The 22,568-nt window shown below is 42.5% G+C and overlaps 1 protein-coding gene across 1 annotated transcript in view; it reads left to right on the top strand.

Annotated features, from left to right (window-relative positions):
• The window catches only part of sspo (SCO-spondin), a 93,593-nt gene that overhangs the window by 57,299 nt on the left and 13,726 nt on the right, over positions 1-22,568 (top strand). The window contains exons 85-110 of the mRNA XM_078291505.1: positions 89-255; positions 716-861; positions 1,786-2,006; positions 2,417-2,452; positions 2,678-2,842; positions 4,793-5,005; positions 5,619-5,786; positions 6,234-6,368; positions 7,771-8,008; positions 8,912-9,064; positions 9,202-9,248; positions 9,614-9,784; positions 10,601-10,777; positions 11,774-11,929; positions 12,272-12,396; positions 13,933-14,072; positions 14,519-14,565; positions 14,804-15,052; positions 17,095-17,256; positions 17,426-17,542; positions 18,169-18,307; positions 18,491-18,687; positions 19,026-19,196; positions 19,789-19,916; positions 20,070-20,224; positions 22,297-22,343. Coding sequence (XP_078147631.1) covers positions 89-255; positions 716-861; positions 1,786-2,006; positions 2,417-2,452; positions 2,678-2,842; positions 4,793-5,005; positions 5,619-5,786; positions 6,234-6,368; positions 7,771-8,008; positions 8,912-9,064; positions 9,202-9,248; positions 9,614-9,784; positions 10,601-10,777; positions 11,774-11,929; positions 12,272-12,396; positions 13,933-14,072; positions 14,519-14,565; positions 14,804-15,052; positions 17,095-17,256; positions 17,426-17,542; positions 18,169-18,307; positions 18,491-18,687; positions 19,026-19,196; positions 19,789-19,916; positions 20,070-20,224; positions 22,297-22,343 — 3,870 coding nt within the window. The remainder of the gene's footprint in view (positions 1-88; positions 256-715; positions 862-1,785; positions 2,007-2,416; positions 2,453-2,677; positions 2,843-4,792; positions 5,006-5,618; positions 5,787-6,233; positions 6,369-7,770; positions 8,009-8,911; positions 9,065-9,201; positions 9,249-9,613; positions 9,785-10,600; positions 10,778-11,773; positions 11,930-12,271; positions 12,397-13,932; positions 14,073-14,518; positions 14,566-14,803; positions 15,053-17,094; positions 17,257-17,425; positions 17,543-18,168; positions 18,308-18,490; positions 18,688-19,025; positions 19,197-19,788; positions 19,917-20,069; positions 20,225-22,296; positions 22,344-22,568) is intronic.

Below are 22,568 nucleotides of genomic sequence, written 5' to 3'. Positions count from 1 at the left end.
ATGAATGTAAAGGAAACACTGTTGCTGACTATTTTGAATATCTCTAATCTGCGTCTCTTCCCTATGCTGACACTGTGTTGTTGTGCAGAGGTAGGCTGCCCTCCTGGCAGGCTGTACAGGGAGTGTGAGCGAGGTGAAGGCTGTCCGTTCAGCTGCGCCCAGGTCAGCGGCAGGGAGGGCTGCTACTCAGACGGCTGTGAGGAGGGCTGCCACTGTCCCCCGCAAACCTACCAACACCTTGGACTCTGTCTCCAGGTGGGTTCCCCATCAGCATCATCAGCATCATCATCATCGTCATCATCATTGTTATCGTTGGTCAAAACTGTATATCTTCCGTATCAAAATACGTTTCAAAATTGAGAGCTGACGATTACTCAAGTTTACTTCCTGCATCTGAATATTGTTATAGCAAAACATGGGAGACACAGGACAACATTTAGGGCAAAATAATAGGTAACAAAATATACAGGTAACAAATTTCCAAACAATGTAAAATGAGCTAACATACACCTACCTTAGCAACAAAAAGTCCACAAGAGTGTTTAGTCCACTATTTCCCAGTGTTAACTTTCAATGTTGTCCTAAAACATGCAGTAGATTTTACGTTTAATTCAAAGTTCAAATAATATCTGCTCTTTTGTAAGGACTTTTGTGTTTGTTTGTTTTGTTTTTTTAAATTTGTGAATGTCTTATAATGTGTTTTTCTGTGTTTCAGGAGTGTCCGTGTCTCGTAGACAGAGAGTTCCTGGCCTCTCTACAGAGTGTTTCTGTCACGCCGCTCTCCTCTCTGCTCCTCCATAACGTCTCTGAGGGAGTGGAGCTCCAGTCTGGAGACACACTGGTGCACGACTGCAGCTCCTGGTGAGGAGAGAACAGTTCCTCTCATCATCATCATCATCATCATCATCATCTGTCATCATCTTTCATCATCGTCATTACAACCAATCTGATCATTGTCATTGTCGTCATTGTCATAACATTGCTATTGTCTCCCACATCATCACTATATTCATCATTGTCATCACATTACCATCACTTCAACCAACACCACTACCACCACAACTATCACCTTTATCATCATTATGCTTGTCGCAGTCATCGTCATCATCTTTGTCTGTGTTGTTGTCATTGTCGTCATAATCATATCTGTCTATTGATTTTTCTATATATTAATTTTACACTTTTACACGTTTTTAGGGTTAGTTGTACAATATGCACAGCATGTTTTTCCCTTTCATTGTATCTGCTTTACTGAACACAACTGGGCTTCAAGTCCCTTAACAATGAATTTCCCATTGTCCTTTTTCTTACACTGCCCATTTAGTTTCAGAACGTTCATTAGCTATGGTCAGTTGGAAATAGGCTGGTTTTGCCAATGTGGTTTCTTTTTCTTGGTTTTTAAACGGGTCTTACATTCAATTCCAAGTGGAATTAAAAAGGTCTTAAAAGAGTGAAATTTGTTTTTCTGAAATCCGCAGACACCCTGACTTAGCAGCTTTGCTGGACAATTGGGCACAAATTGCCTTTCTCCCAGATACTGTGACAGCAGTTATTGGGTTACTCATTCACTTTCCCTGGCCAGATTTTAACAGCTAGTTAAGAGTTTCGAGCCAGAAACTTTATGGTCACAAGCCTACATCTCTAACATTTGGGCTATCAGTGCGCCATCCTCATCTTCATTGTCATCAACCCCTCAACCCATTAACACCACAACTATCATCACCAGCATCTTCATTACCTTCCCCATTGGCGGACTGACATCTTCTGTCCTTCTGCTCCCTCTAGCTGGTGCGAGCATGGCAGGTGGAACTGTTCGTTGGAGCATTGCCCAGTAGACGGTGGTCTGTCACCCTGGGGACCTTGGAGCCCCTGCTCCCTGTCCTGCGGAGGTCTGGGACTGAAGACTCGCTCCAGGGGCTGCACCCAGCCTGCCCCGGCCCACGGAGGGAGAGACTGCCAGGGGCCCCGCCAGGAAACTACCTACTGCCAGGCCCCTGACTGCCCAGGTACAGTAGGTAGTATAGCTATAGTAACTACTGTATAGTAGGTGTGTATGTGTGTGTGTTTGGGGGCAGAGGAAAAGACTTCCAGGGATCACAGTGAGAGACCACCTACTCCCAGGCTCCTGACACTAGTTTTGGTACTATGTCTGTGAGTGTGTGTACACATTGCATGATCATAAAGGCTATTCAGTATCTTTCATTTGCAGCCCTTATAAATGTTCAAAACCTATCTCTGCTGTGAAGATGACTGAATCAAGCACAAGCCCAGAGTATTTATGGCCTTACCTACCTTTATTATACAGTAGAGGGAATGTGATCACAGAGGGAAGATGTACTGTCAGGTGCTTGTTTGTACATATAATTAACTGGCTCAGTTTGGACTGATGATATCTCTTTCTGCACGTTGTTGGCAGTGATTGTTGGTCCAACAGAAGAACCAGCCATACCAGGTAAATTATCACTCCATACAAGACTGCATACCAGCTTCTGTATTCCTCCTTTACTCATTTATTTTCTCACTGACATTTTCTCTCTATCAGCATTGTTCTTTGTTCTTACACCCATAATCTCTTTTTCTTTCTTCCAGCAACCAAATTTCCCTCATCAGAATAAAGATTTGAATTAATGCATTCATTCATTTGTTCATTCTCTCTCTCTCCCTCCACCTCCCATAGATGAGGATGCTGGCTTCTCTCCCTGGTCGTTGTGGAGTCCCTGCACTAAGACCTGCAGTGATGCTCTCAGCCCGGCCATGAAGTCCCGTCATCGACGTTGTGTCAAACCTCCCTGTTCAGGAGACTCTCACCAGGAGAAGGCCTGCAACCTGCCCCAGTGTCCAGGTACGACCAGACGGATTGTCTGTCCTTCAGTCTTTCTTTCTAGGTCTACTCTTTATTTATTAATACAATTAATACATTCTTTGTATCAATCAATCTACAGTAAATATCAATCTATCCAACCATCCATTCATCTAGTAAGCTTCCTATTTGTTGCTGCTTTCCAGCATTAAACAATGCATCTTAGATGGTGTGTAAACTGCCTTGGTGTGTTGGTACAATGTAATACTGGAAAGAAGAACAAGGAGTGGGTAGGTTTATGGGCTTGTAACCAGGAGGTCACAGGTTCAACTTCCTGGACCAGCCTGAAATACCTTAATTGGGGAATTGCAGCAAAAGCACTCCACTCCCTTAAAGAAATTGCCAACTACAATAATCCAATTTCTCATTAAAATGGCTATTTTCGTCTTGCTGGGGTGTAAATAATGTCACTGAATCATGAGAATCTGAAGTCATTTCTATGCTGAGAGAAGCCTGTCTGTTGAATTTCCTGATCCAAAACATGACCTCATTTTAAGATACAAGCTGCCAAATGTTGAGTGTGAATAGGCATGTCAGTCAACTTGGTAAGAGCAATGCCCAAGCGAATTTTATCACAGTAGAAAATGCCCCAAAACAAGCTTCAGTTTATTACAGTTATTGAATTTTAACAAGGCTCAAATCTTGGTACACACACATGTTACTAAATAAAAAGGGCACATTTTTAAACTGGGTTGTCCCAGTTTATCCCTTTAACAACTACTGCCAAAGAGTTCTTGACAGTATGAACATTAAGCAAGGCATTGCTCAATAAACATTGCCTGGGTAACCATAGTTTTCATAGAAGAACATGATGAACATTGACATTTTGAGGAAGAATTGTTATTCCGAATTTTACCAGCTCCAGAGCCTGTGGAGAGATGCATGTAATTATTAGTTTTCCCCAGTAAAATATCTATCAACGAACTGTACGTTTCATCAGATCTGTTTGTTTGGTGTTGGGCATTGTTCGTATTGGGCCAAGGCATTTAATTTTTACCATGTTTATCTCAGAAACCCCAGAACAGATTGTTTTTTGGACTTGCTGTTTTGTTTCCTGATACATTATGTCTGTGCAGGCATCGGGAAAGATTAGGACGTGGCAAGCTGTTTCATTTAGCAAATTCATTTGGGAATACTGTGAAGTTTTATGTACACACAGAAGGTGATTTATTCAAATTTAACCAGGAGATGGGCAGCTGAATTGTTTTCTCTAGGATTTTATTTAAAATTTGTTTACTAGTAAGAGGGAATAACAGAAAAGAATGAATAATAGTTTACACAAACAAAGGGGAGTACCATCCTCAAAGCGTGTGTGTGTGTGTGTATGCATAAGTGAGTAGGGAGGGAAATAGAGAAAATAGAGAAATAGGATAAAGGGTTGCGGTGGGTGCAAAGAGGAGAGGATAACATAGCTTATTCATAATGCTCTAATTCTCATGTTTTATGCATCACTAAGGCACCATTGTCATAAACACTGAACACTTATTGGCTGTGACTGTGGGTTAAAGGTGCTACATGTTTTAATTTTCCAAATTAATTTTGAGACATTAGTATAATTACCATGAACAACTGCCTCAACAACTGCATTTTCCATTGTGTGCCATCAGGTTGAATTTTGAAGCAAATCTGCATTATTGCTTTATGGCACGAAACAGGAAGAGGGACAGCGTAAACAGAGTGAAAGTTTTCAAAGTTCCTTGCAATGGCAGATGGTGGAAGGAGTGACAGGCCAACGGGGAAAAATCACTTCCAACATGTTTATCCATGTTTTATAGAGAAAAAGAAAACACACATGGAACCATGCAAAGGATGGGGACAGGGGACGAGTAGTCTTCTTTGTGACAAAAAGCAACAGGGTTTGAGAAACACACTGATGTTTAAAAATGCTGCACATAGCAACTTTAAATATGTTGTGTGTGTGTGTATCTCCAGATGGTGGTGAGGTATGTGTGGGGGAGGATTGTGTTCGGAGGAACTGTTCGTGGACGGAGTGGGGGGAATGGGCCTCCTGTTCGCGGTCCTGCGGTGTCGGGCAGCAGCAGAGGATCCGAACCTTCCTCAGCCCCGGAACCAACGGGTCGTGGTGTGAAGACATCCTGGGAGGAAACCTGGAGCATCGCTTCTGTAACATCAGGCCCTGCCGAGGTCAGCCGACTGGACCGGCGTTCAGGGTTCAATTTGCTTTTTGAGAATTTGAAAATACCACTAAATTGAAAAACAACTCTCTTAAAAAAGTTCATACAATACATCCTGTCTTGAACAAAGTAATTGAGAATGAAGGGTTTATCGGTAGTCTTATGTGTAACTGTTTCATATTTAGTGTTTCGAGCACATAGTGCTCGGAAACTTCTTCGGAAATCTTCTTTCAACTTTTTAAGTTCTAACTATGAGATAAGTGTTTCTTTCTTTCTTCTTCTTCTTCTTCTTCTTTGAGAAGTCATCTTCAGTCAAATTAGCGCGTTGAGCTCAAAACACGGCTATATTTCATATTGAATTTTATTGAATGAAAGAAAAGTGATCCCAAGCCTGGATGCTTACGATGGCACACTGCAACTACATGGGTGCATGCATGCACACTTGTGTACGGTATATTATAGTAAGTGCCATTTGGTTGATGCTTTTATCTGAAACACTTCATATGTTGATGTGATGAAATTCTTCCCCTTTTATTCTTAAATATGTAACGATTCCTGAATAAATGATTGAAGTGCTTTTGTGTCTGTCTGTCTGTTTATGTGTGTGTGCCTGTGTGCCATAGTGGACGGAGGTTGGTCCAGGTGGAGTCCCTGGTCCCGCTGTGATAAGCGTTGTGGCGGTGGGCGCTCCATACGCACGCGTTCCTGCTCCAGCCCTCCGCCCAAGAACGGAGGGAAGAAGTGTGAAGGAGAGAAGAACCAGGTCAAACCCTGCAACACCAAACCCTGTGGTGAGATAGACACAGCATGTTCACACACACATTGTTAAATGATTGTTGATTGTTGATTACTATGAAACAATAGACAGACATTTACTGTTGAGCTCTATGGGGGTTTCATGGACCCAATTCAGTGAAACATCTGTGATGGGAGGTGCCAACTTGATAAAGCCAATGACATTCCCACTCTCGCCCACCCCCTTTCCTCTAACATTCAAGCCAAGTTTCTATGTGGAAGCTCACCCTAAACAGCACAAGGCATAGTTGCATCACATCCTTGCGTATTGGTGAGTGTTCATTAAATTAGCATATGGCTGTCTGTCTCGGTAAGTCTTTGTATTCGAACAATAGCCGCAGCCTGTGATCAGCTTTCATGGCAATGCACCGTATGAGAAGAAACTGCCTGCAACGTCATTGGGAAAACTCTGAATCCGTGACCTTCTGCTTGTGTACTCCCAGATGAGAAAGGTTGCCCGCCGGGCCAGGAGTTTGTGTTGTGCGCCAACGAGTGTCCCCAGCGCTGCTCAGACCTCCAGCAGGGCATAGAGTGCCAGGGCAACACTGAATGCCAACCTGGCTGTCGCTGCCCTAAAGGTACTGTGGCTGCTATCATTTTATTAACAGATAAGGCTGTGTGTGTGTGTGTGTGTGTGTGTGTGTGTGTGTCTGCATACATGCATGTGTATTAATCTGGGTGATGATTCCCTAAAGGCTATGTGCCTGCTGTCCTTTATTCAACAGATAAGCACCTGTGTGTGTGTGTGTGTGTGTGTGTGTGTGCATACAGGTGGGTATTTGAGTTAACCTGGGTGCTGTTGCCCCAAAGCACTGTTACTGCTGTCATTACTAGCCGGGGCTGGATTTCCAAATATATCTCACTGTCAATATCACCTTTGTCCTTAAACCAAATGGCAATTGTGATCCTATTTCTGAGATGCCTTCAGGAAACCAAGTACTGTCTGTTTTAACTTTCCAATACCCCTTTCAGTTTGTACAGCCTGTACTATTGTGTTGTATTTGAAATATAAGTGTGTTTTTTTTCTGGCCTGGGTTTCAGAGATACTTTGAAAACTTTATGTGAAAGTTTTTTTGTTATTGTGTCTCTTTGGATAATTGTCTTTGTTTTTCTTTTGTCATTCCCTGGCCCTCTGAGCCTCCTTTTGTAGCTCCTTTTCAACATCGCTCTCCCCACGTTGCAGTTAGCCCAAGCTTTAGAGAATTCTTGAACCCTTTTTGACCCTCCGCTAACAGAGCTGTACCACAGTAACTGACTCACTGTTTTACACTGGTACATTGTGAAGAGAGAGCTGGGTATACAGCCCAGGAGTTTAAAAGATTAAAAAGAAAGTTACACTAAAGCTGGGGACACACTAGAGGATTATCAGGCTGATTTACACCAGATTTGCCCATCCTGACAATTGGAGGAGAAGTCTTGATCTGAGGCTTGGGTCGAGCCATTGTTCGGCAAAGATTATCTGGTAGTGTGAGGGGTTTACGGATTCAATCTTAGCCACCCTGATCCACTTGCAGACTGATCTAAGCTGCCCATCTGGACAGGTTCTCCAAGAGTGGAGACTGCCCATAGCCAATGACTTTAAATTAAAAACTTTGGGAATCCTTGTCCTGCAATGAATGCAAGTTACTAGCGTAGCTAACATTACCTTTGTTCTATTAAAGCCTATTTCAAAGTACACAGTCGCCTTGACCGTGTCTCTCCAGCCACGGCTTCATCCACATTTATGAATTTATGTTTTTTCTTTGTTTTATTCAGTGCATGTATGTCCTTGCCTGATTGTCTGTATAGTGTGAGCATATAAAAAAACCCTGTGAAATCCATCGTTATGTGTGTGATGTGTGCGTGTGATGTGTGCGTGTGTCAGGATTTTAAAAGTCTTCTAGTGTGTCCCCAGCCTTTGCCCTACTAACTAGTGCAGTGTAATAAAAAGGGGCCAGATAAACCTTGGCACAACTCTTGTTTCCTTGTGTGTGTGTCCAGGCCAGTTGCAGCAGGACGGGGCGTGTGTGCAGCTGTGGCAGTGTGACTGTGTGGACTCATTGGGACAGAGTTGGGCGGCAGGCAGCTGGCATCAGGTGGACTGTAACAACTGTAGCTGCTCTGACGGACAGCTCCTCTGCACCAATCACAGCTGCCAGGCCGCCTGCAGTTGGAGCTCCTGGTCCAATTGGGCGTCATGCAGCACTTCCTGTGGGCAGGGGCAGAGAACCAGATACAGGTGAGAGAGGAGCCTGCCAAAAAACTGTTTATACTACATATAAGGCCAATGTTAATACTTTTTTTTTCAGTTTTCCTGATTGAAAAACTATCCCTTCCATCCTTTTCTAGAACTTGGAGCTGTATTTTTGTTCTTTGCACTCTTGGTGAATCTGTAACAGTCTTTTTGAGATACATTATTATCATAAAAACATTAATTCTAAACACCATTATTGCAGATCTGTGTGTTTCAGAGGGAAATCTGTCTACATTAAACTATCACGTTCGCATTTTCTCAAGCAGTGGTCTGTTAAATGCTGTAGAGCACCACTGCTGAATGAATACAGTGGAAACACTGATTTGATGCAAGTTGCCTTAAAACAAGATTTCACTTGTAAATATGCATTCGTCTACAGGAGGTAATGAATGGGGCCAAAATCACCACCATTAATTTATATTTGTTTTAAAAAACAAATTTAAAAGTCTTACTTCTATAACCATGGTAAAATAGACCCAGGTAATATTATATCATCCAGTTTCAACATTGTTTGCAATTACTGCTATTGAGAGCTGAGATGAAAGCAACAACTAAAAACTGAAGGCCAGTGGTGACAGTGAAACTCCAGGGCAGCTGGTGTTTGAAGTTGTTGCTCCTTAAATTAGAATAGATAAGATGAAACTTAAATGATCCTCGTGGGGAAACTGCATTGCTGCAGCAGTAAAGCCAAGATATAAATAAGAATAGAACATATATAGAGTACTGAAGATAATACAAAAAGTAGTGACAACCAAAGAACATATTGACATTAATACAACAGATAAATAAAGGTAAAGATCAAAACGCTGAAAAGTGAAAACCTCCAGCCAAAAGCTCAATGTTACCTTAAATATAAATGTAACTTATTGTGACGCTGTTATTTGTCAGGTCCCTGATCCCAGAGACTGCAGGAACAGACTGCCAGTTTGAGGAAGTCCAGCATAAACCATGTGACCCAGGACCCTGCCCACCTCTCTGTCTCCATGACGACCAGGAGCTCAGCGTGGGAGACACCTGGCTGCAGGGAGAGTGTAAACAATGGTGAGACTGACACACACACACACACACACACACAGATGAGTCAGATTAATGGATGGGAGATGAAGGGCGGGCATTGAAAAAGAATTGAAGAGATCCAGCTTTGTGTTTCAAACTTCCTCTGTTGTTTTGCCTCCTAGTACATGCACACCAGAGGGAGATTATTGCCAAGACATTGACTGCCGAGGTGGGTAGCTGCATTTATTAAATGAAAAACAAGTACATAGATGCATAGACACCCTTGCAATTGTGTAAAACTGTATTCATTTAGTTTCCTTTTACGAAAAAAGAATGTACAGAGAAAATACACAATTCCATGTGATCTGTATCCTTCCCACACACAGTAAAGACAGTTATACAATTCTATACTCAGTCATATTTGGCTAAAATCTTAAGTTCTTTAGGAGGCAGTCTTGTCAAATGAGGGTCTGTTGTCTGATATGTATTTATTTGGGCGTCCTTGATATGGAAAAAGTTGACTTGCATGCTGTGACGTCGTCATTGTCTGGAAAAGTAAACACCAAATGACCAAATCCTGTGTCTTGTTGCCAGTGGATGGTGGTTGGACCCCGTGGTCGGTGTGGTCTGACTGTCCGGTGACGTGCGGACGGGGGACGCAGGTTCGAACCCGGGCCTGTGTCAACCCCCCACCGCGTAACAACGGGTCTCATTGCAGCGGGCCGGAGAGGGAAGCCCAGGACTGTCACACTGCGCCTTGTCTGGGTTTGTATAGTAAATGCAGGCTAGAGTTGTTTTCTTTATTTCAGAATGAGCCATGTAGTCGAAAAAATATTATTGGCTGTCTTAGGAGCTCTGCATATAATATAGTTATCTACAGTATAGAGGATGTAAATATCTGTGCCTTGGAAACATTGAGCAACACACCTATGGTAATAATGTTTTAACCAAACAGGATATGTAGCTGTTTGGAAACAAACTCTTGATTTGCACTTTTCCATTTAGGATCGAGACACACGTCTCTGGCTAGGTTGTCCAAATACATTCTTAACACAACAGCGCCCTTTCCACCTGACATTATCATGTGTCTCGTATCTGGATTGTGTCCAGAAATGATTTAGCTGGATTACATTTACACATGACATTAAAATGCATTTCCAGTACACACACTGAAATTAGATTTCTCTAGCCACAGCCAAAACACAGATGGCTGCACACATCACTTCCACATATAATATTTCTGCCCTTTGAAATTGACAGTAAACAACTAATCTCACGTGTTCCCCGTCCATGAATATCTGAGTTTGATTTGCGTGCACTTCGTGGTTGTATCCTTGTATCTGTGTTTTTTTTGTGATTGGATCTTCAATGCATCTTGGGTTCATTTTCACCTGGATTTTCTGCTCTATCCAAATACCATCTGATCACCCAGGACACATGTTAGGTATAAAGGGGGCCAAGGTCAATCCAAAGCCAAACCCATGTACTTATGATCTGGGAAAACAAGAGTTTTAGTTACCCAGCATTGTAAAGACAATAGGGTTCTGATCTTACCGACTCTCCTGCTCTTTCTGTCTCCAGATGACCTTTGCCCCTGGTCGCCATGGTCACCATGCTCCCGTAGCTGTGGCGCGGGGTCGGTGTTGCGCCGCAGGGTGTGTGTGTGTGAGGAGGGAGGAGATGCAGCCTGTCCCGCTGAGATCGAGGCTGAGAGGAATGGAGAGGAGACCCAGCTCTGTTACAAACAGCCCTGTCCAGGTACCATACAGCCAAACTCCCAGTGTTTCCCAAATGTTACTGTTGGCGATGGCCAGCTGGCAGACTAGAGCTAAACAGAGTCAAACAGCAGAGATGAGTTTGTGTGTGTGTGTGTGTGTGTGTGTGTGTGTGTGTGTGTGCAGTATAATAAAACCACTTTCCTTTTATCATTCTGAGGTTTCTGTTTGTGATATGTCTGTCTGATATTATGATGAATTACCACAAGTACGTCTGTGTATGGGAAACCTCATTATTAGATTAGATTTGATTGGAGTAGATTCATTTTTAATTATCCCTGTCTGTAAATTGGGTCATTGCAGCAGCAAAGAATTGGATACAGGAAATAATAATGTGTGTCACACAGCAAAATGTTTGTATTAACCTGTCACAATTTTAGTCAAGCGGCACATTAACAATAAATGTTAGGAAGTGAGATCATAAGTCCCTAGTTAAACTTGTCCATTTGATTAATTGATTGATTGATTTAGTATTATTGGACCGCATCACTATGGTTGCTAACTGAAACTGTGTGAATTTGTTGTTGCTTGCTGTTGTTGTTTGCTTTGCCAATAAGTACTTTTGTATTTGATGCCAATAAAGCACCTTTGCATTGAAAAAGAACACTGAGGATAATTTTAACAAAGATATCCCGGTGAAATAACCCTAAGCTACAGTCACTGATCCTAAGGTCTGCTATACATAAAGGTCCAATATACACTGAGTAGGTTAGTAATAGGATTCCTTGACGACCATGCATAAGTTCACCCTCTTTGGGACCAAGTCTGGAACCAGAGTTGTTTTCCGGGACCAGCCAAACTGATTTATATTCAAACATCAAAGCAAATGAAGGAATACAACTTTTTAGAGTGCTGGTTCCCCGATTCTTCTTGAATCACAGATAATGTTAAGTGTTTCTTTAAACTTGCTTGGAGTAGCAGATGGGTTGGGTTTACTACATGACCATTCAGTGTGCCGTGTCTCCCGGTTTGTGTGCAGGCTGTCCCATGTCGGAGTGGAGTGTTTGGTCCCAGTGCTCCTGTGTGTCTCAGAGGCAGCAGCGCCACCGGGTGGCTCTCTCCCCTGCCACCAGGGGGCAACAGTGCACTCCTGTGGAAACACAGAGCCGAGCCTGCAGCCTCGGTCACTGTGATGGTGAGTGGCTACCGTGATGTGTGTGTGTGTGTGTGTACTGCATGTGTATTTGCATTCAAGATGTCTTGGTGCATATAAACAAGCTTGTAAGACAGGTCTGGTAAAACATATGGACTTGTCATTTAAGTCTTTTTACTGCTTGAGGTGCACTTGAATTATCTTGCCAGGCCCTTTAACAACTTCAGAAATGGACAAATCATTTGCAAGATGAGGGAAATCAATCGCTTTTCAAGTTTTTTTCATTTAGTGAATATTCAGTCATAAGTCAAAAATGTCAAAATGTGTATGTATTTTGTTACGCACAGCTTTTACTACTTAATGGTCTCTTTCTCCTGTTTATAGACTGTGAAGCCCCATTCCTGTACTCGGAGTGCGGTGCTCCCTGTGAGAAGCAGTGCGCACTGCAGGGCCACAGAGATCTGTGTTTAGGTGTCAGGGAGTGTACACCTGGCTGCTACTGCCCACAGGTAAACGCATCAACAATGGTTCATCATTACTAGTCTGCTTTATTTATTCCAGAGACCTTGCCTTCTTTCACTCTCAAAAAAAGTGGACGGTACGGATTCATATGGATCTCTCTAATAATGTGAAAGCTACTCCGGTTGGCTACCATCTCTAGGCTATATCCATTTTCTCACATTTGTTCTGGGTTTTGGTTTTTCCCAAAAGTATCATGACAGTTGAAGCTCAGGCATCGACTCTCATGTCATATCACAAGTTTTGTTTGCCTAGACCAGTGTGGCTATACTTGACCACAGCAAAGCATTGAAATATGCTACACGGTGGATGTCATCAATATACCACTGCGCCCGGTGAACTCCTTGGGCTTAAGAAGGCCTCGGACTATCAGTGTCTCTCTCCCTCCTCACCTATGCACACCTTTTGTTCTGTTCTTTTGGTTTGATGTAGTTTGTGTTTGTTTACCCCTTAGTTTTAGTTAATAAATAATTGTTTTAACTTTTACTTTGGCGTATGGCTCCCTCATTGTTACTTCCTTGAGCCAGGTTGTAACAGATATAAATTGTGATGCCAAGTTTGTGCTGTCGTTTGGCTCAGTTCGGGAGCTTTCAGATTTGATTTATTGCAAAAACCTGAAAAATCCCTTCTGACAGATGATACCTACCGAAAGCAGCGGGGAGGGGAGATAATGAAATATGTAAAAGAAAGCAGCTCGCCAGAGGTATCGGACATTATGCCAATGTTAGTTATCATAATTCATTTGTGTCAAATGCATTGCCCTCTGATGGAAGGTCATTTCAAATGAGAGAATCTGGTTATTTTGTATCATTCTGTTGCAGATGCATTGCATTGCATTTATGCATGCATAAAATGTTTTTTTGGTTGGCTCTCAGATGTTCTCATAATGAAAATATTTCATCACTGAATCAAAGTTTGAAACAGTTTCATCAATACGTTTAAAGCATGAGGTCTTTTGTAGAACTCTGCACATAGTTTGTGGCAACATAAATGCATTACAGATTAACCGAAGGGGGTGCAAATGTATCTTGCTAGACACTTAAACATCTTCAAAAGTAGGCACATCAGTTGTGAGATCAAGATCAAGCTCTATTTTGAAGCAGAATCAATTTGAGAGTTACTGTTTCCTAGATTTGACTTGTGTATACAGTAGGTATTGGGCCAGGGAGCTTAAAGGAATAGTTCGCCCAGAAATAAAAATGTGGTCATTATGTACTCGCCCTCATGTCAGTCGAAACACCGAGGTGAGGTTTGTATGTCCACGTTGCACACAACGAGTTTGCTAGCGCTGCTCCAGATCAGCCTTCTCCAAAAGAACTAAAAGTGACTGGGATTCTTTAGAGTTCCAAAAAGGGCAAATGATATACAAACTTCACCAGTGTTTAGAGTAGATGATGACCTAATTTTCATTTTTGGGTGAGCTTTTCCTTTAAGTTTGTCTGTTTGAAACCATAGCAGAAAAAAAAGACTAACTTTAGCACTGTGCCAGCACTTACTTTGTTTCGACTGTGTGTTTTCCCTGCCAGGGTCTGTTGCAGCAGAACGGTAGCTGTGTTCCTCCAGAGCAGTGCGGTTGTGTCCATCTGCAGCACCAAGCTTCAGGACAACCACCCACACCTGTCACTGTCCCTCAGGGGGCTACAGTCACCATAGGCTGCAGTACCTGGTTAGACCCTGTCTGCTATCTACATATGGAGCCATCGTAGAGGGCCTACAGCAATTGTTTTAAAAATTAAAATTAGTTTGCTTTTCAGCCATCAGAAGGCAGAAAGAATGGTCTGGGAACCAGTTGTTTGACAGACAATAGTAAACTAATAAATAGTGACTTTGTTTTACTGTCTGAAATATAACTATAAGAATTGTTTACAGTGCCCACTGCTGTATTAAGGCAGGATAAATGGGCAACTTCTGCTTCTGCGACTACTGTATGTATTATCCATCCTAACATCTGTGCCTTTCTTTATCCATCTGCGCTAACATTTCAATCTTTCTCTATTGTCTTTACCTGTCAACTGTATGGTATATGCTGTTTGTCTGTTTTACACTGGAGTCAGTCAGTCTAACAGAATAGTGTGTACTTATTATCCTCTTGTTGTCTGCTCTGTCCTCTAGCCTATGCCATGATGGGACTTTGCAGTGTGACATGAGAGAGTGTGAAGGTAAGAAAGCGGATAAGTAATACACAAGAGTAATGAAAAGAGCGCTTGCTTGAATAATCTTCAGCGACTAAATATATTTGGTAAATAATCCGCTAAGAACTCTTCATCTTATTAGTTTCGCACTGGCTTCTCCTCCCCCTCATTCCATCCTGCTATCTCTCTCATTCTTTCACTCTGTCGGTCTTCCTCTCTCTCTCTCTCTCTCTCTCTCTCTCTCTCCCATTCCTGCCATTATCAGTGATTCTCAGCGAATGGTCGGAGTGGACTCCCTGTTCTCCATGCGTACCCTCTTCCTCCTCCTCCCTGCAACTAGGCATTTCCCCAGAGGGGGTTGCCAGCGGCAGTAGCCTGGTCTCGGTCCAGAGGCGCTACCGGGCCTGTTTGGACCTGGACTCTGGTCTTCCCTTCTCCGGACAGGAGGAGGAGACCCAATGTCCAGGACCACTGGTAGAGGAGAGGCTCTGTCCAGACACTGACATGTGCAGAGGTAATGATATTCTCCATGAGGGGAAAAAAAGAGGATAAAGGACTCACTTGGTTCACTCTGAACCAAGTGAGTCCTTTATCTTAATCCACACATCCAGTTGGTTTCTCAGTCTGCCTTTCCCCTCACTTTGTCAAGCCCCAGTGCCTCCTCTAACTGCAGCCATTGAGTCATCTAAAAGCAACGAATGGGGGAGTGTTTTTTTCCACCGGAGTTCCATTAGACATGTTGGTCCCACTGGCACAGCCTTAAAAGATTGTATGTAGACAGAGTGGTGAACTAGTCACAGTACGCAAGCATGGCACCATAGAACAAAGTGAATTACAGGTTGGGTCAGAGAGTGACTGAGATAATAAAGTGACTCTAGTCTTGTTCTGGAGAGGAGAGGGAGGTGAAGCTGGTGCCCAGAATACAGGTGGAATACACAACCAGATGAAAATATTTGCAAAAGAAGGGTTGGCACACAGCCAGGCACTGTATAATGATAATGATGCTAATGGATTTTAAAGCACTTTCTATGAATGGTTCCTAGGCGTACAATTAGAGCCTTTCAACCATTGATATATGGTTTGGGATGCATTTAAAAAAAACAGTGAAACAGACAAAATAGACCAGGTTTTGGTCATTGTGGAGTATTTAGTATAAAGTATAAACAATCTAGTAAAGTATAAACAATTCACAAAACTCCTCCAGAGGTATATCAGTAAAGGGGGGACAACTGTTAGATACATTTCAAATGTTTGTTGTCCAGTTGTTAGTTTCTTCCCATCTCTGTACATCTAGTCCCTATAATGGTTTAATAAGAACAAATCTGTGTGTTTGCTGGTGCTACAGAAATTAGGCAAAGACAAACATACTGTACAGAGGAAAAAGAAAACGGTGTTGTGCAGCCGTGAAATCTGGAACAAATCTTAAAGGAAGATTGAGTAAAGGACAACATTGCCACAACTAATGCAATCTAGCAATGCAACACATGCACACACAGACTTTCACTGTGCAGTTTTGTGTCCTTTGGATGCACTAATACAGTACCTCGATATCAAACTAATACCAGGCTAAAATGTGCTATTAGTATTGAAGAGATTACCTTTTTCACCAATAGAGGGATGTTAGATCTTTCTAATGGAGAATAATTGATAAAATCTTAACAATTGTTTTTCCAATGACCCCTGAATTAAAAGTGGACATCTACGTTGTTTAGTAAAACCAATGGAACACACAGAATTGGCAATGAAAAAGTCGTATGAGGCATCCCTAGCAAGTTGTTGGGCCAGTATTGTGTGTTAGTTCCCTGCTGCCAGTTCAGATTAATACGTGGCATCAGCAGACACTTTAAGTTAAGACCTCGCAATCGGTATCTGCAGTGAAAAATTGGTATTGTGCATCCCCACTGCCCTCTTCTGATTATTCCCTCTAGGAGTGAAAGTGGAAAAGAGGGTTGAAGAAAGGAAGAGGATAATGTCCATCTGTCTGTGGGGAGACATAAGGTTGATTGGATTTGGTGTCGGGTGTGTGCAAAGAATAATTCATCCCGCATCTCACTCTATCATCCCCCTTATCTATTCCTCTCTGCCCCCTCCCCTTTGGATATGAATGGAAGTGGCTTTGAATTACCACCATACCCAGCGGACCTTGGGTTTGATATGCATGTCAAATATTTGAGGTGATGCGCTTGATCATAGTTGGTGAGGCTCCATGGGACCATGTGAGATGGAATGTCTGTCATCTCAAGTGGGTTCAGATATCTGAAAACTGCTTAGTAGGGATAAACGAACATTTGACTTTTTCAATACAGTCGCTCATATCAAACTCTAGCCTAAAATGTGGTCCCTAAACCATAAATCAGTAGATGTTAACAGTTGTCAGGTAAGCCTAACTGACTGTCTATCCATGTAAATAAGATTTTGTTGTTTTTGTTGATGATTACAGCAATTACAGCAATAGCCATTATTATGATAATTACAGTCATTATGATGAGGATTATGCTGGTAGAAATGAAGAGGACAGAGTTGATGATGGTAATGCTTATCATTTTACAATTCCAGATATGTGCCAGTGGAGTGTGTGGGGCGCCTGGAGTGCGTGTGCGGAGCCTTGCAGCGGTGGAGTCAGGCAGCGGCACAGAGGGCCCCTGGCTTCTCCTCCAGGACCCCGCTGCAGGAGCCAACAGACACAGAGCCAGAGCTGCAACACAGCACTCTGCCCAGGTACAGCTCCGCTTTTCAGACTCACTGCACTTAGAGCTTCACATTCCTGCCCAAACACAAAGGAACCCAACTAGACCCCTAGTCATGTTTGCTTCCTTACTGTACCCTATGGATACTTCCCTTTATTTGTGGAAATGGGGGAGAGTGAATTAGTTTCCTTGTATCCTAGGTGAGCGCTGTGAGGATAGGGGGCGGACCTACCAAGAGGGCTGTGCCAACCAGTGTCCTCGCAGCTGCACTGACCTATGGGAGCATGTGCAGTGTCTCCAAGGAGCCTGTCACCCAGGTAGTATTTGATTTCTGAAATGTAGAGCATGTCCTTTTATAAAGGAATTTGTCTGAATGGGACTCTTTCCCAATGTTAAATCTTAAATTAGCCAACACATTCTCTCCACGCAAATTTCATATGTGTACAGATGATGTTAAAACAGCTCTTTTTAAAGCCTACTGTACTCCACTCTATACAGCCCACCTGTGGTGCAGTTATAGTAAAGCAAAAATGAGAAAGCTTCAGGTGGCATTTAATGATGCATTCAGAATCTTGCTTAAACTCCCAAGATGGACAAGTTCAAGTCATATGTTTGTGACTAGCAATGTTCCCACCTTTCATGCTGTGTTGAGGAATTTCATGTATAAATTTATGTGTCGGCTAATTGATTCAAAAAATGTAATCATAATGGCTTTAACTGAGCCTACACAAAGTGACACAAGGTATTCCTCTTGTTTTTGGAAACATTGGAACAAATGTCTGTATGTGTTTTAATCACTGATCTCGTACATATTTCTGTGCTGTTTTGTCCTCGTATTGTACTTTTTATATTTCTCTTTCTTTGCTGATATGGACCTATGTGTCTGAAATAAAGTTAAATTGATTGATTTCTCTCTCTCTCTGTATGTCATTCTCTTTCTCAGGTTGTCGGTGTCCAGAGGGACAGCTGTTGCAGGACAGTCATTGTGTGCCGGTGACAGAGTGTCGCTGTGGTATCCCATCAGGCAACAGGACTCTGGAGTTCAGCCCTGGAGAGAACCTCACCATGGAGTGTAACACCTGGTGAGAACGGCTACATGAATTTCATGTTTTGAGTTTGTTTTCTCATTTTTAGTTGTCACATACTGTCAGTCCTCGCATCTAAATCTCAGACTCTTTACTGCAATTATGGACTGTTCCTGTAAGCTCTCTCCTCATCATCATTCAGAATTTCCTCCTACATTTCCCCCACTTCTCCACCTCCAGTGTGTGTGAGAATGGCGCTCTGGTGTGTACCAAACTTCCCTGTCCAGTTTATGAGCCCTGGACCCAATGGAGCACCTGCTCAGCGTCCTGCGGGCGTGGCCAGAGGACAAGGACACGTCCCTGCCAGGACACAGAGGGCGGCCCTTCCTGTACTGACACCATCCAGATGGAGAGCTGTGATCTGCCAACCTGCCCAGGTCTGAAATGAAACACACACACAAACACCAATGCAGGGACGCACTCACACACACAAACTTTCAGGTTGTCTGCAGGTTTTGAAAATGTTTTAAAATGTCTTAGATCTTGTTATGTAGACGCAAAGCCTTAAAAGTTGTTGAAAATGGTTAAATATAACATTTTGAAATCTTAAATTCAGTTTTAGATGCTTTCATTCTTATATTCTTATATATTATAAGAAGGTCTTAAAAAGTCCTAAATTTAACTTGTTGAAACTTTCAGGCACTCTGTCTTTGTTGTTGGCCACCAATCCTCCATCTCTCTCTTTTCATCCGCCTCTTTCCTCTCTCTCTCACAGAGGGTTGTGTGTTGAGTGAGTGGTCGCCCTGGAGTGAGTGCAGCGCCTCGTGTGGCGGCGGGGTGTCAGTGCGGAACAAGACAGTCGTTAGGGAGCCAGAGCCTGGCGGGATGGCCTGTGCTGGACCATTTGAGCAGCACACTATCTGTAACACCAACAGCTGCCTGCCTGGTAAAACACACACACACACACACACACACACACACACACACATCGTTGGGGTTGCAAATTTATAAACTAAATAAAGCAAGAAAGGCCATGCTTTACAATGATTTTAGAGCAGGAGGCGTTGTTAAGCACAATGCAAAATCGAGCGAGTTATTGCTTTTTATGAAATGGCTTGAACACACCATTGTATTAAAAAAAGAAAGAATCCAAATGTTCAGTTTAATTTTTACTAAATAATAATTAATAATAAGAATAATCCATGACATTCCTCTGCCAAGCAATATAGTTATTGAACAGTAGCTAAATAAAGCGGTTGCTAAGCAACTCATAAGTACCTGTAAGAGTGGTGACTTTGTGTTGGTGCATTTATAATTAAAGTGTGTGAAGTGGTATGCAGTCACAGATGTGTGTTTATCGGGTGTTTTACATCCGCTTCAAATGTGACTCAGCCACATCTGTTCTATCCGTTTTATAAACTTTAACATATGCATGTACAAAATATCATACACATATGACTCTTTAGTAGAATAAATATCAGACATGATGCTGATTTTTCGTTTGCTTGTTCATTGGTGTGTGTGTGTGTGTATTCCAGAGTGTCCCAGCGGCCAGGTATTCAGTGTGTGTGCTGGTTCCTGTCCACATACCTGTGAGGACCTGTGGCCACAGGCTCAGTGTTTACCTGGACCCTGCACCCCCGGCTGCACTTGCCCCCCTGGACAGGTCTGGACCGTCTGTGTGTGTGTGTGTGTGTGTGTGTGTGTGTGTGTGTATGTGTGTCTGGACCCCTCATCTGCAGCTGCAATACATTTTCCCTCCTCCAGCTGTGTTTCTGTCTCTTACAAGTCTCACTGTCTCCCTCGCCCTCTCTGCCAGGTTTTGTATAGAGGCTCCTGTGTGTCCCAGGCCGACTGTCCCTGTTCGCCTCTCTCCCTGCCATTCGGTAACCAAAGTTGGAATATCAGCACTGAGGAGATCACAGAAGCTCTGCTGCCACCTGGAACGACCATTCAGCACCTCTGCAACACATGGTAATATACCACACATGGTTGCATCCATTCATTCATTCATTTAGTCCTTCCTTTGGGTCAGAGGAGGACCGGAGGACCAAGGTTCAAGCCCCTGTGTCGGCAAGCATCCACCCTGCTCAAGTGTCCTGGAGCAAGACACTGAATCCATACTAGCTCCAGGGCTGCTATCTGTAACTTATCCTGACCTTTGACCTCCCTGTCTTCCTTCCTTCAGTTCTCAATCAATTCATTTCCTGCATATATTCATCTGTTCATTCAGCCATCCCTTTGGAGAACATTATAGCACCTTTGTAACAGGGTCTGTGCTACTTCATCCATCTCTCTGTCCTTCCATTCGTCCGATTCTATTTAGGAAACTAGATGGCATGTCCACATGTTTAACAGACAATAATTTACTCAACAATAATGAACGAGTGGAATGAGTGAAACTATGGAAAAATCCCTTCCAACATTTTTATCTTCAGTAAAGTGAAAGAGAAAACCTTTCACTGAAGAAGCAATGGGGTTTATGGGAAATGTGATCTCAATTTTGACAAACACTAGCACTAATCGGGCTTGATGTAGGCGGTGCAGCCTGTTTTTATATCAAGTCCTGACTCCGCCTTTCCGGGCCAGTTTCGGTTTACGCGGTGAAAATTACAAATGAACCCAATCATTGCGGGGGCAAAACAAAACGTCTTTTTCTGACACTTATGGAGTCGTTTGTTTTGATAAAACTGTTGCTTCATCAGAAAGAACAACAGTAAAGAAATAACCGACGCAGGTCCATCTTTTAAAAACGTAAGCCCATGTTAGAGTGCTGGATTCGGTGTTTTGCGCATGTCAGAAACTTTTATTCTGATTAAATACTGTGGAGCATGTAAACGCACCTTATCTTAATGCGATAATTATATTTAGCGCTCATGTAACGTAAACACTTGCGTGGCAATCTTCCTTTAGAATGATTTCATTCAGAATGAAAAAAAATGTCTCATGTAACCGTGTGAACCATTTTGTTGTAACATTGGTCCATCATGCCTTCAACAACGTGTACTGATGCATGTACCGATTTACCCAGGGCCACCAAAAAAAAACAATCTGTGCAGCGTAAAAGGTTTAAAGTTTTATCCATATTATTATATAATTATCATCACCATTATTGCTGTTTGATTATGGTTGGTATAATTTGTCATCATCGTTAGCATAATGGAAGCACCTGACTGGAAAGACAAGAAAAAGAAAGCTGCTTTTTTTTTTATTTATTTTTTTTTATTCGTCTGGCTGTTGGTGAGAGGGAGGGGAGGAATGGCTCAGAAAGAGACAAAGATGGCAGTCATGTTTGTACCGGTTGGGAAATGACTTACAGTGCTGAAATAAAATGTATTCTTTTAGTAAAAAAAGGAAAAAAAAAAAAAAAAGCAGCAAACGCTAGGAAGTTTGTCTGTGAACAACCATATAAATAGAATTTCCTATTTATTTAAGCATATAGCACAGGCCTTCGTCACATGGTTATATATTACGCTGTCGCATTTTTTTTTTTCGACTTCGGGTAGCTCTCTCTTTTTTCACCATACATGTGTTTGCATCCCTGACTAATAATACCACTAGTGTAAGGTATGAGGCTACCAATGGTCTCGACCATGGTCTCATTTGAGAATTTTATTATACCAAGGCACCACAGTTAATTAGACAATGATATATTGAAGATTAAAACGCCACACAGAGCACCTTGAAGTTAAATCTTTGAAAGGGTTTTCAGGGAGTTCAGTTTCATCATCTCAGTCAAACTATACAGCCAATAACAACGTCCACCTAATCCAGTGAGTACCACGTTATCTACTGTAATGGATAGTCTGGCATGCAGAGTACCCTGCAGCAGACATCCAGACATGGCGTAAGTCATTTCATCTTCCTGACAGGGGTTTGATACTCATTTAATATAGTCTGATGGGCTCAGCTGTTCGACAGGATGATTACTTTGGTGTCACAACCTTCAATTCTAATAAAATAAAGCCTTACGACCAACCTAATTCTTTTTTCCTCATATTGCTTAACTTATATCTGAACTCTTTTTCTTCTCGCTCTCTCTCCAGTGTCTGCCAAGGAGGAGTGTTTAACTGTACCTCAGAGTCCTGTGATGGTGAGTGATGCTCTGTCACAGCTGCTCTTACCAAAAGCATTTCTTGTCATTTACGTATAGGGCCTCTCTCTTTTAGTAATGTAAGCACTAGCAACGAGAGTCTTTGGTTGAACTGTCAAGGCTGTGATAGATATGTCAACCTATGTATAGTTAGTAACAGCTGCTCCAACAGTTGGCTGCAATAATTAAGCAACAGTCACATCAATCATAGCCTTCGAAGGCCAT

Source organism: Centroberyx gerrardi, chromosome 22, assembly GCF_048128805.1.
Source record: "Centroberyx gerrardi isolate f3 chromosome 22, fCenGer3.hap1.cur.20231027, whole genome shotgun sequence".
Taxonomy (NCBI): Eukaryota; Metazoa; Chordata; class Actinopteri; order Beryciformes; family Berycidae; genus Centroberyx; species Centroberyx gerrardi.
Note: the sequence above shows the minus strand (reverse complement) of the source record. Positions and strands in the feature narration are given on the sequence as shown.